The sequence below is a fragment of the Nilaparvata lugens genome, chromosome X, assembly GCF_014356525.2.
Source record: "Nilaparvata lugens isolate BPH chromosome X, ASM1435652v1, whole genome shotgun sequence".
Taxonomy (NCBI): Eukaryota; Metazoa; Arthropoda; class Insecta; order Hemiptera; family Delphacidae; genus Nilaparvata; species Nilaparvata lugens.
This window is the reverse complement of record NC_052518.1, coordinates 89,062,936-89,076,899: the sequence shown is the minus strand read 5'-3', so window position 1 is coordinate 89,076,899 and position 13,964 is coordinate 89,062,936. Positions and strand designations below refer to the sequence as shown.

The 13,964-nt window shown below is 33.0% G+C and overlaps 1 protein-coding gene across 2 annotated transcripts in view; it reads left to right on the top strand.

The window, feature by feature from the left end:
- The first annotated feature begins 3,426 nt into the window (after window positions 1–3,426).
- LOC111064463 (mesoderm induction early response protein 1) overlaps window positions 3,427–13,964 on the top strand; it is a 38,028-nt gene continuing 27,490 nt past the window's right edge. For both annotated transcript variants that reach the window (XM_022352202.2, XM_022352201.2), the window contains exons 1-2: window positions 3,427–3,796; window positions 12,685–12,712. In XM_022352202.2, coding sequence (XP_022207894.1) covers window positions 3,785–3,796; window positions 12,685–12,712 — 40 coding nt within the window. In that variant the 5' untranslated portion in view covers window positions 3,427–3,784. The remainder of the gene's footprint in view (window positions 3,797–12,684; window positions 12,713–13,964) is intronic.

Genomic DNA, 13,964 nt, shown 5'->3' with positions numbered 1-13,964 from the left:
ATTTTACTATAGATTTTATGTTAGGTTTACATGTCCTTTTGACTTTAACAACTGAAAATCTTTGTTTTTTGATACGGTGCTTGAAACATTCTACAAGTATTCCATGGAATTCGTATAAATCTATTCTTTCGGCCTTTAGACATTATGATTGTGTTAATAGATTCAGAGATAGATGAAAAAGGTAATTTTCAAAATCTCTGCTATGCGAAAATTTTCAGGTTTTCTGTTGCTGGGCAAGGGTGAGGGACCCACACTCACCACCCCTCCCCACACACCACTTTTAAGATTTTTCCTTTTCTTTAGAAAACTTTTCTAACCTCAAAAATCTCTGCTAAAACTCTTTGGTATCCAACAATTCAAGTGAGCTGAGGCCTTTCAGGGCCCTGAAACGTTTTATCACTTTTAGGCCCAGTTGCACAAATAAAGCCTGTTAAAATTTAATCTTGATTAAATATGCCAGGAGAGCCTATCAGAGGAAGCTTTCTTTAAAAAAAATTAATGATTTTTTTCATGTTTATTTTTGACTAAAATTTTATGAAAATTGTACCCGTGAAATTCTAACCTCATCTTGGACTTTGTCACCTATAAATTTGGAAGTAAATTTAGCACAAGGTCTACCTTGTTATTTTATCTACCAATGTCATTACATTAGTGTCATTTGCATTTGTAAGCAAAATTTTCCTTCACCAAATATGTAAGGGTGGGAAAATGAAAAAACAAGAAAAGATCGTACAGGTTTTTGATTTTAAAAACAAATCAATAAATTATCCTATTACGAAATTAGAATTATAAATAATAAATTAGAATTGAAAATAAATAAATATAACGATGGCTTTTCTGACTGGTTCTTTGTGGCATTTGATCACAGTTATAATATTTAACAGGTGTTTGTGCAAGTGAGCCTTAGGTTAGGCTTGGTTTAGCTGTGGTTTATTTTTTAAGCTAGCTTCGACACCGAACTAGTTGTAAAAAATAAATACCGTATATTTTGCAGATGTTATATTGAAAAGGTCTAAAAAACAGTAGGCCTACTAAGGCAGGTAGCAATGAGTTCTAACATAAAATTAAAAGCGTGTGCAATAATATCAAATGCCATACGTGAAGCTATTGTAAAATTCACTTCAAACTGACAGCTGCCAGCATTCCTCATAATGCGTAACACCAGGGGAAGGTGCAGTCTAGTGAATCAATTTAAATCAAGTCAATCCATTTTCCATTTTTTACAGTACCTATATACAAAGCATGAAAAGATAACTAAAAAATCACAATCATACCCTAAAGAACATTACAAAAAATCATTATTATGAAAAAGAATCCCAAAGGTTACAAAAACCTTTTTGGGCAGAAAAAAGGAAGTGTTACAGTTAACACAAAGCAAATTAAGAAAGAGAAAAAAATAATGAAACTAAAAAGACAAGGAAAGAGAACTGCTATAAAAATACTAACAATATTAAACTATACACAATAACATTACAAACTAAATGTCGCTCTGTATTATATAAAAAAATCAAACGCTATATTATAATAAATTCAGAGGTCCCGGGTTGAAACCCTGACCCGAGCAAGATATAAATTATATTTCTACCTTAAAATGGTGAAGTTTGCATTATAAAACGTTTCCAATGGCAGATCACACATAGTCATAATGTGTCAATTTTCAATAACTGAATAAAATAAACTCTCTACTGATTGTAATGCGTATATGTAATTGAGTTTTTGGAAAAAGAGACAAATTTGCACTTCAAAAATAACTGTATTTCTTTTTGAAAGTAAGAAATGTGCAGTGGAACCTCGATATAGTACACCCCAATTTAGTACATTCTGTGATCGATCCCTCGATATTTACTTTAAAGTACAGTTTTACTCATAAAGATTCTAGGATATGAGAAACTGAAGGAGAGCCTCACCACGTGGATTCGTATCAGAGCTTCCCCATACAATAATAGCGTCACAACCTACAAGGAGTTGTTTTCCGCCGGCACAATATGACTCCACCAGGAGTTGAAGTTCTCTTGATGGAGGAAGGTCCCCAGAGTCATAGGGCAAGTAAACTGAGCCTGCAGTTGTGCTCCAATCCCTGCCCTCATAACTCCAGGTTATAGACATCACAGTGAGATCACTAGAACAAAATTTAGTAAGTGTTATGCAATCCATACCTCTCTCCTCAAGTATGCAGGCTCTGAGATTTTTCAAAAGGTAGGCCTAAAGTAGATCAACCTACCCTTATTGGTATCACCCAGGCCTCGGTGAAGCTATGGTTCTTGGATCAGCGCCAGGTCAAATCCCTCTCTGAGGATAAGAACTGGCAGATAGCAGCAGATGCTTCTTTACTGTGATGAAGATTGATCTGGAGGACCCTGGGCATTGTCCTTAACTGATGTTGAGGGGAACGCGTCAACCATAAGATCCCCGTCTGCCGAGCTCCTTTTAAACCCACTTTCGAGGGGATTGATTGATGGCGTCAGCTGAGCTCCTGAGAGAGGAGCTCGGCTGATGGGGGAGCTTCCCTTGTCGTGAGCGTGCGAGCAGGAGCTTGGTTGTCTTCCCGAAAACCAGTCCCCTCATCCTAACCAGTAGGGATTGGCTGTCTGGGAGACTCCTTGACGCCAGCGTGCGAGGAGCTGGTTGTCGTCACCAAACCCGATAACCAAGCTTCTCGCACGCTTATATTTGAGTGCCAGTGTTTTCACGATGTAGACTGACAATTATTTCATGAACTTACTCAATATGGATTTTGGAACAGTCCTCAAATCACGCCTGGTTTTCGCAGTCATTCATTGCTTTTGGATGAGTTACATCACATTTTTCAAGAAACAATAGCTCAAACTTCATAGAGAGGTTCAGCTAAGGTATTGAATCAATTCAATAAGATAATCATTTTCTAGTCAGTTGAATTCGGAAAGAGAAATAGTGTATTTCATTTAATGTTTGCAGTGATAGAACATATAGGTAGTTAGGTCCACGTTATAATGACAGTGGATAAAGATAGAAGAATAGCGATGCCGATTCTCTGCATTAATTAATGATATTTTTACACCATCAAAAACATAATTGGCACCGTTGTGGACCTAGAAAAGGATAGTACCACCGGCTCTGTCGAATGATAGACAAGGATAGCAAAACCAAAGTTGATCAAATACTGTTATTTTAACGTGGACCTCACTATAGAAGTGACAACATTAACAAACTTTTTCTTCTAATAATCAAATTCATAAAATGTGTGAAACAGTGTATATCATTGTACTACTTCCCCGCCCGCTTCAAGCTGGTTTCAATGCCCAATAGGGGATCGGCTATCGGGAAGCTTGGTTGTCGTGAGCGAACCGATGTTGAGACAAACTGAACATTGAAAAACGTTCTAGTTTGTCGCCACTCACTTTGTCGCGATCCCGTATACTACATCAACAAGCAACAACTCAATAACACAAACACAAGTTCACAAGAAGACGACAAGACGTAATTGTAGGCAATTACAGTAGACGTAAGATTAAAGAATGAATATTTTTGCTTTGTTTTACATAGTAGAATAAATTTGTAGACACAATTTGTTTTGAAATGTTCTGTATTGTTGGTTGTGTAGTTTAGGTGTGTGTGTAGGCTGATTTTATTGGTGTTTTACTGAGATCAATCCATTGATTGATTCTACATAACCATTATCTCAAAATTGTGTTACAATCGATAAACAACTTGAATGTTGTCTACATCATTGCTCTTCAAGAACATTTGATTATTTTAGAAAAAATTTTATTGTTCGGCACTTGATGAACTATCTTAGAAAGTTATTATGATGACAGAGGTATGTATCAACAGTAACTTATCTAGCCTGCCAAAGTAACTAGACTTTGCGTTCATCTTGATAAAATTAAATCTTGCATTTACTCTAATATTGCTTATAAGAATACAATTTTATTCAAAATCTTAGTTTAACTGTTATATGTTCTTAGTTTAATGGAATACCATTTTACTTGCCAACCCACATAACTAGCTCTATTTACAAGTTTTTTGCAATCTAAATCAATAAAATGCACATTTTGCTTTCATGCATTTCCTCACATTATCTTCAAACACGGCTAGCTTAGAGCTTTTGAACTAGAATGTCATCAAAACCAAACTTTGATGAATTCAACCAATTATTCAATAGATATTATGTCTAATATCCTCCGATAAGTTGAACCTAACCTTTAAGACAACATCCAGGATTCTTCAACGATACACTGGCATGTCCCTCGGAATTTTTTCCCGTTGTACTCATACCTTATACCTTCTTCATCAATCACCCACACTTGTGGGATCGATGGCGTCATGTCGAACAACAAAAACACTATTTTATGAAGATAACTGACACTTAGTGAACGTGTAAGGCCTTGCTCTTTGACTTGCAGGCAAATTAGACAGCATTTGATATCTTCACTCCTACAGGTAGCCTATTTAAGTAGCGTAGTGCTGCTCTCCTATAGCATACTCGCGATCTCTGTAGCAGTCCGTGTTGACTACTGTTAGGATACCCAGCCTAACAAAAATGGGCAGTGTGCTTGATGTTTGCTTGCCGTTATAATCCCAGCAGCCCGTTTTTGCAGCTTCAGTATGTCCACAACCTTGGCTGAATGACCCCACATGAGTTGACCGTAGGAGATATGGCAGTGAAAAAGTGCATGATACATCAGGCAGATATGCCTCCGTCACATGTCCACTCAGCTTGAGCAACAGGAAAGAGCTGAGTTCACCCCCCCCCCCACAGTTGAGTTTCGAAATCAAGACGAAGCTCAGCAGCATCACAGGTTTCTGATCATGAGGCAGACTCAGCAACAAACTACAGATAATGTTTTTGTCTTGCCAAGAAGGATGTGAGATATACCAACTACAATGACCTTAAAAGGATGGCGGATGGCAGAGAGACATGGAGAGTTGCTGCCAACCAGCCCAACGGCTGTTAACCCAAAAATAAATAATCCGTCATCCTTTTGAGGTCACTGTTGTTCATCTCAGATCCTTCTTCGGTTATTCTATGTGCTCCAGTCTTGGCCTTCCTCGCGCATTCCTTCCCTCAGTTATTCCCTCCATTTATTAGTCCCTCATGTCGAAGAATATTACCAACTAGTTGTGCTCGTCTCCTTTTTATCTCTTTCAGTAGAAATAATAGCATAGTATTGTGGCCTGTAAATTTTATGTTGAGTATAGTAAGTGTAGTAGTATAGTTATAATGGCAGTGTGGACAGATAGGAGAACAGTATTGCCGATTCTCTGTCTTGCCACTGCCTTCTATAGAAGAGGTATATTTTTTATGTAGTAATAGCTATTTGCCAAGGAAATATAATTTTTAGTGATCCTAAAGAATACATTTTCATAATTGAGATTGAATATTTTATATTCAATTATATATTTTTATTGTCAAAAAACGATTTGGCAACGATGAAAAACTAGAAAAGGATTGTGCGATTCTCGACGAATGAAAGACAAGGATAGCAACACCAATGTTAATAAAATACTGCTATTATAACGTGGACCTCACTATAATCACTAATTTACACAGTGCGTCTATAGAGAGGTTCACCTTATAAAGACATTATTTGATCAACATTGGTGTTGCTATCCTTGTCTATCATTCGACAAAGCAGATAGCGCTATCCATGTCTAGCTCCGCAACGTTGCATAGATTGTTTTTTTAAGAATGTAGAAATATAATTGATTAACAAATATTATATCTCAATAATATTATGAAAATGTATTATTTAGTAATTGAAAAATATTTTTTCTTGATGATAAAAATATAATTATTTCAAATAAGAATAAACAGTTAATATTACATAAGATAAACCGGTATCAGCTATCCTCTATAGAAGGCAGTGGCAGGGCAGAGGATCAACATTTTTCTGCTATCTTTCTCCACTGCCATTATAACGTGAACCTCACTATATAGACTACTAGCCGGCAGGCTCGCTTCGTTCGCCTTATCCGTCTTGGCAGAGTGCTCCGCCCCCTGGGCCACCGGCCGGATCAGCCAAAAAGAGAAACAGCAGGCTCGCTTCGCTCGCCTGTTTTTTTTTCATTTTTCAAAAAGTCATAACAGACTTTCAGACTCGATTCAATCACCAATTTTATTTGAATTATGTAGCGCAGGGTTGCAAAAGTATTTTTTTCATCAGAATTAATGAATATTGTGTTCCTTCTTGATTAGAGAAAACGCAGAAAAATGCAGATTTTTGGCATATCTTTGGACATTTTTTCAAACCCGTTCTTAGTGCGCCTCTAGAAGGCCAGCTGAATATACACGCCAAATTTGAACATATTTGGTTCATTAGATTTTTAGTTCTGTTGATTACGAATGAGTGAGTGAATGAGTCAGTGCCAGTTCGCTTTCATTATATAGATAGCCACGCGGCTACCATCGTCGCTTAGAGAAAAAGCTTACGATACTATCCGCGATCGGATGTAGTCTATTACTGTATATCAGTGTATTATTCTTTTTTTAAGTATTGTGAATCTCTCTTGAGTTCATACTTATTATTTTGTAGAATCAGTAGAGTAGTCTATCAGGTTTATATTTTGTCTGATTTTTTTACTGTATGCACGAGTGGAGTTGTTTGCTTTTCTGCTTTAAATTTTTTTGCTGTTCCTGTTCATTTTTCGCATGTACTGTACTTTACTATACAGAAATAAAGTTAAATTTATTATTATTATATAGTCTACATAATATACACCGTATCACCGAAGAGGTTTTCACGTTCAATTTTATATTATGTGCCCATTCATGCTCCAAACTTTTTTAAATTTCACATAGTTTACAAAGTAGGTTCTAAAAATATTCTGGGAAAATTTCAGCTCCCTAAACTTTATAGAAACAAAATGGCGGCATATTAAAAATTTTAATGAATTTGTAAAATGCATTGGAAAAATTACCAATTTTAATGAATTGGTACTAACATTTTCATTATACCACCATTTTGTTTCTACGAAGGCTAGGGAGATGAAATTTTCCCAGAATATTTTTAGAACCTACTTTGTAAACTGTTGTGTGCCTGGCCTTTTTGAATTTAATAAAAAAAGATAATTTGGAATAGAATTTAGAATTTGGAAATAGGCCGACTCATCTAGAAAATACCTGAGTCTATACTTAATTCATGCAGGTGAACGGGCTAGAGTCAAGAAAACTTCAATTAATCTTGCCATGCCTGATTCAATAGGTTTCTACTATAAACTAACACTACACTTTGAAATAATTGAAAAATTCAAACAACTTCAATAAACATTGGCAATTAAATCGGACAAAGGAAATACAATTTCATGTATTCTGTTGATTATAATAGGGAACGTTGAAGCTTGTTCACTCTGCTGAGTGTATTGATAGCTAATTATCATTACTAATGAGTTGAGAGCGCAAAATATTTTCAACAATAGCCTATAAAGCAATTCAGTTTGAAATACTATTCTACATAGACTACGATTCAAAGATAACAATGATTTAAACTGCATTATTTGATCAACACGAGAGCAATGACACAAGCGCGATTTTGCATTCTACAATCATGAGAAAAATACTTTTCATTGTAATATTCCAGTAGGAAACCTCTACGACAGAACGCTAGTCAAAACAAAACTATGAGTTCCAGGCTTTAATCGACAATAATTCTATATTTCGCTTCTCACTAGAGTATTGTCATTTTCTCACTGCCTACAACTGCAACTAGATAAATTGACTCGACATCGATCATCATTATTTATCTGAAATAACGTGACATTTTATCCAAACACTGGAAAAATAATTGGAAAAATAATTGTCAACGCATGATTTAATAATATGAAAATTCAGCTCGATCAACTAGCTTAGCATTGGACTGCTACTACTTGACTTCTGATTATCAACATTATGGAATTTACCTACACATTAATAGACTACTATTATAGATTTTCAAATTCACTGGAGCCTCACATAATTATTTCTCAACAATAAATTTCATATTCAACTAAATTCAATTACACTACTAGATCTCAAAATATCCCAACTTATTTACATGGAAAACTTGATTGTAATTTTACTATTTATCATTAAAACATTTTTTTATTTATTTATTTATTAATTCTTTTTGACTTCCTATCTCTAAGGGTCTATCTTTTTAGGGTTGTGTGGCAGAGAGGAACAGAACTCCGTCCTAATAAAGGCAAATAATCAATCAATCTCTTTCTTCCTTCTCCGTTTTCCTTTGAACTAGACCAAGACTCCTACATTAGTTCACCCGGCACTTAACTACTACTGGCTAAGATAAGATTTCTACTACTGTTAATTACTTAAATTTAATTTTCCCAACAAGAATTCTATTTTCTTTTTGACAGGAATTTTCCTACATATTTCTACTTTTATATCCCCATTCAAATTTATAGTCAACCTTTCAACTCTCAACTACAAAATAATTTAAACTCATGCTTAACTCAAGAAATTTCACTGTTATTTATATTTTAATTTAACCCGTTAAGTACTGTTCCAATATTTGTTTCTACTTTCATTAATAACCATTTTAAAATTACGTACTCGAAAAATTTTCTCTGTTATTTTATTTGTATACCTCAACTTATCACTTTAAATATTAAAGTTTAATACTAATATTAAATACTAAAAGCTTCAATTTTCGTTACCCTACCAAATCTCTAAGAAACTTTCAACTCAATAATTCTTTTTTTACCAATAATTATTACTTATGTTTTTGCGGCTGACTTTCATTAACGAATCTTTTGACTGGGCTTCCCTAAAACTACACTACACTAATTGTTTCCCTTACAATCACTATCAAGACTCACTAAATACTTCTAGATTTCGGTTTACGTTATTCTACTGACGAGCCCCATAACTCTAGAATGAACCAGACCGTTTACTAGATACAAAAAAAATCTCAGCTCACACCATCTTCGGTGCCTTTCGCTAAAAGTATACAATTCCACCGTACAAATTTGCAAGGTTAGCACAGCTAAATTCCTTGATTTGTTACATGGACAACTCTCGGGCAGTGCTCTGTTCTCTCTGGACACGGACCTACACTCGCGCCGATTACCTAAATTCAACAACAACACACACAGGCAGGACATCCCTTTGTCCTCCTCTAAATCTTGAGTCTCAACTAAACAAAAAAAATTCCCCACAAACTACAGGAAACGTCACTAACACAACGGATCTTTACACTATCACTACGCATGCCTACCGCAAAAAATCACACTTTCAAAAAATATTTCCAATGATTCACATTTTCGAGAATAAACATTACTGATAAAGGGACTTAACAACCTCATCTCAATCAACTTATTCTCATACAAATTCCCAAGGATTTGATCATTGTTTCAACTTTAATCTACAATACTCAATTATTTAGTTTAAACATCTCAAGGCCAATTAACTTTTCAAAACTACTTATCAACAATAACTAATCAAAGAGTTTCCTATTTATTCCCCAATTACCTCCGATTTACCTAAGCTTTTCAAAAATTTCCCTATTTTCCCCAAACATTCTCCCATAATAATTTCCGAATTTTCCTAATTTAATTGAGTTGACTTAAAATCTCAATATTCACTTTCACTACTACTAATCAAAGAGTTTCCTATTTATTCCCCATTACCTCCGATTTACCTAAGCTTTTCAAAAATTTCCCTATTTTCCCCAAACATTCTCCATAATAATTTCCGAATTTTCCTAATTTAATTGAGTTGACTTAAAATCTCAATATTCACTTTCACTACTACTAATCAAAGAGTTTCCTATTTATTCCCCAATTACCTCCGATTTACCTAAGCTTTTCAAAAATTTCCCTATTTTCCCCAAACATTCTCCCATAATAATTTCCGAATTTTCCTAATTTAATTGAGTTGACTTAAAATCTCAATATTCACTTTCACTACTACTACAATTATATTCAACTACCCGACCAGAATACGTAATATACGTATACGTGACGTATACGTATATTACGTATTCTGGTCGGGTAGTTGAATATAATTGTAGTAGTAGTGAAAGTGAATATTGAGATTTTAAGTCAACTCAATTAAATTAGGAAAATTCGGAAATTATTATGGGAGAATGTTTGGGGAAAATAGGGAAATTTTTGAAAGCAATATTCACTTTCACTACTACTAATCAAAGAGTTTCCTATTTATTCCCCAATTACCTCCGATTTACCTAAGCTTTTCAAAAATTTCCCTATTTTCCCCAAACATTCTCCCATAATAATTTCCGAATTTTCCTAATTTAATTGAGTTGACTTAAAATCTCAATATTCACTTTCACTACTACTAATCAAAGAGTTTCCTATTTATTCCCCAATTACCTCCGATTTACCTAAGCTTTTCAAATATTTTCCCCAAACATTCTCCCATAATAATTTCCGAATTTTCCTAATTTAATTGAGTTGACTTAAAATCTCAATATTCACTTTCACTACTACTACAATTATATTCAACTACCCGACCAGAATACGTAATATACGTATACGTGACGTATACGTATACGTATACGTATACGTATACGAATACATGTGACCAGAAGTACGTAAGTTGACATTACAATAATTTCTATCACCATCTACGGAATTACAGAATACAAAAAATCTATTCAGCACTTAGAATCAGTTGTTTTTCAACCTATCCTAGTTCCTTCCACTAATTTTTATTCTACCGTTGAACCTTTAATTTTTCAATAATCAATCTCAATATAAAGTTTCAGAATACTTTCAACTTAAGCTTCAATGATACTTGACTTTATCTTTAAGCACTTGAAAAGATGTTCACTTTAATGGATTTACTGAACTGAATGAATAACTTTCCTATTTCATCTACAATTATTTGAACTTCAGAAAAATTGGAGTAGCAACTATAAATTGTTCATTCAACTCCAAACCCAAAATCTTGACAGTTAAAACGTTCACAGTATGAATTTTCAATTATAGACTCAGAAAAATTAATCTTGTATGATTAGAGTAAGTTATAAAAAATGTAATTTAAAAAAAAAAATGAATTCCAAAGCAGAGTCGGCGCAGTTGTATGCCTGGCCTTTTCAAAAGGTAATAAAAAAAGATAATTTGGAATAGAATTTAGAATTTGAAATAGGCCGACACATCTATAAAACACCTGAGTCTATACTTAATTCATGCAGGTGAACGGGCTAGAGTCAAAAAAACTTCAATTAATCTTGCCATGCCTGATTCAATAGGTTTCTACTATAAACTAACACTGTGTAAAATTAAAAAAAGTTCGGTGCATGAATGGGCACGTAATATAAAATTAAACGTATAAACCTCTTCGTGGGACACGGTGAATATAGACTACAATAATATATAGTAAATAAATAATATTTTATTGCCAAGAAACAAACAAGTCATGAGCAACGTGAAATACATATCACAGTCAACAGTGGTCATAAAGTGAACATAAAACTGCAGTATATTGTTAAAATGCATTGGATTCACAATATTTTACAAAATTCAACTGTTGAAAAATCACTGTAAGCAATAATATTGCTTCAATATGTATTCCAAGCAATAATATAGCTTCAGAATCAGCCATATAATTATTTCTTAAACTTAGTTTCATTTTCTTAATTTTTCATTTTCGCTGGCCGTTGATTTTAAAATCCCTAATGTGTGATATAAATTTATTGTCGTAGATCGCTTTTGATAGGGGATATCCAATTGCTCTCTACTTCTAGTGTAATGGGTGAAAATTACTACGTATCTTCTAACTGCAGTACTCATAAATTCCTCCATTTCTACACTTTAAAGCATAACAAGTGCTGTGGGCAAAGTTGAGGCAATAAGAGCCCTATCTTCCACTTAACCCACCATGTTATTAGAATAGTAATACCTTAAATCATAAAACATGATAATATGCAAAACTAAATAATAATTCACAATTTCAATGTTGCAAACAAATAATGGATAATGCATTGCAACTTAATACCTTTATCATAAAACATGAGTAAATGCAAAACTAAGTAATGATTTAAAATTTCAATGTTGCTAACAAATAGTATTAATTTAACATTATCTCACTCACTCACTTGAAAATGGCATTAATTATGTCGAAACATGTCGTGATTAATGAAATAAAATTTAATAAAAAGTACTTTGTTTTTTTTATTCTTATAATATAAGAATACTATATTATAGATTATAGCATCACTGTGTACGCGTTAAAAAGTTCCTAATCCATCCTATGTTATTCAAAACTGTGTTAGATATATTAATAGTGTTAACGTATTTTTAATAGCAAAAGTTTAGCAAAGTTCATTATAAGGACTACTTTTAATATAAATAAAAATATTAATCTGAGGACCCTTTTAAATTATTTTAGCACAACATGTTTCGGCTACTAATGCCATTTTCAAGAATAAAATATATTTTCTTGAAAATGGCATTAGTAGCCGAAACATTTCGTGCTAAAATAATTTAAAAAGGTACTCAGATTAATATTTTTATTCATTATAAGGAGTATACATATTTTGTATAAACATTTGTCACTTAGCAGTAGCCTACTTGTGGTTTATAATCCACAACTAAGTTGTAAAAGGTTTGAAAAATCTTGTTTTCATCACACGTAACAAACATATTTTAAATTGACTTGATGGGGTTTCTTCACAAATAGAAACCATTCTGATTAATTTGGTTACATAGATTCCCTAAAATTCATAATCAACTATTTACTTTTTTCAGATGGGTATCATGGAGGAATGCAGTTCAGGTAAATGATTCATACAACTGAAATAATCTTTTATCTGTTATTTAATCAGTTTAATTATTACTATAAATTACTAGACTCATTACTATAACAAGGCAATTACTGCTAATTTATTATTACTATAAAATGGAAATAGTACCTCTTTTCAAGAACACTTCTACTTAAAAAAAAAACATCAAACTTTTTTAAATCATTAAAACTATTCAAAATAAATTATAAGCACTAACTCACACTAAAAATTAAATGGGTTTAAAAATTAAAAAACCTGTTTCTGAAAAGATGCAAAAGGTGCTTTTTAAAATGGGTACTATTTCCATTTTATTTTTATTAGGCTAATAATATTTTGATGAAAATGATCGCTTGTCTAAATGTCAAGGACTTTTATTCTAGTGTATAAAATGTTAGGCTATAGTGAGATGCCCGTTAATAAGTCAGCATCTGATTAACATTATTTTGTTATCCTTGTCTACAAAGACGAAGATATACAAAGAAACTCCATACCTTTGCCAAATTGAGGAATAATTAATTACCAAATTAGGCTGTTAAGGAATATAATTAACTACCAGAATCAATCTCAATTATGAAAACTAATCATTAAATCATGAAAAGATATGATTATGTTCTTAGTGAATACAATATATGCTTTTGAGATACAATTATTTTTAACAATTCAAAATACAATCATAAATTACAAATATATTATTATAAATATCATTAATTTATAATTTAATTTTTTTACAATCATCAATGTATAATATATCTGATATACTTGAATGACTTGAATCACAGATATCTACTGTAGAAGGCGGTGGGAAAAGAAACGTGACAACGATGCCGTACAATAATTCCCATTGATTTCAACGTGATTATTACTATAGAGTGCATGTACTAACTATAGTGAGGTCCACGTTATAATGCCAGTGTTTGATTAGCAATTGTATTGCTATCCTTGTCTATCATTCAACAATGCTGAGAGCGCTATCTCTTTCTCGCTTAGCTCTGTTGCCAGATTGTATCTTAACAATATAGAATTAATAATTAATCAACAAAATATTTCATCTTAACTATGAAATTATTGAAAAATATAATTTCTTGCTTAATAAAATATAATTTATTATTTTAAACGAGAATGAACAGTTAATATTACGTCAATCTGTATCAGCTACCATCTATAGAAGGCATTGACGAGACAGAGGATCGGCAACGGTGTTCTCCTATCTTTCTTCTCTGCCATTATAATGTGGACCTCACTATA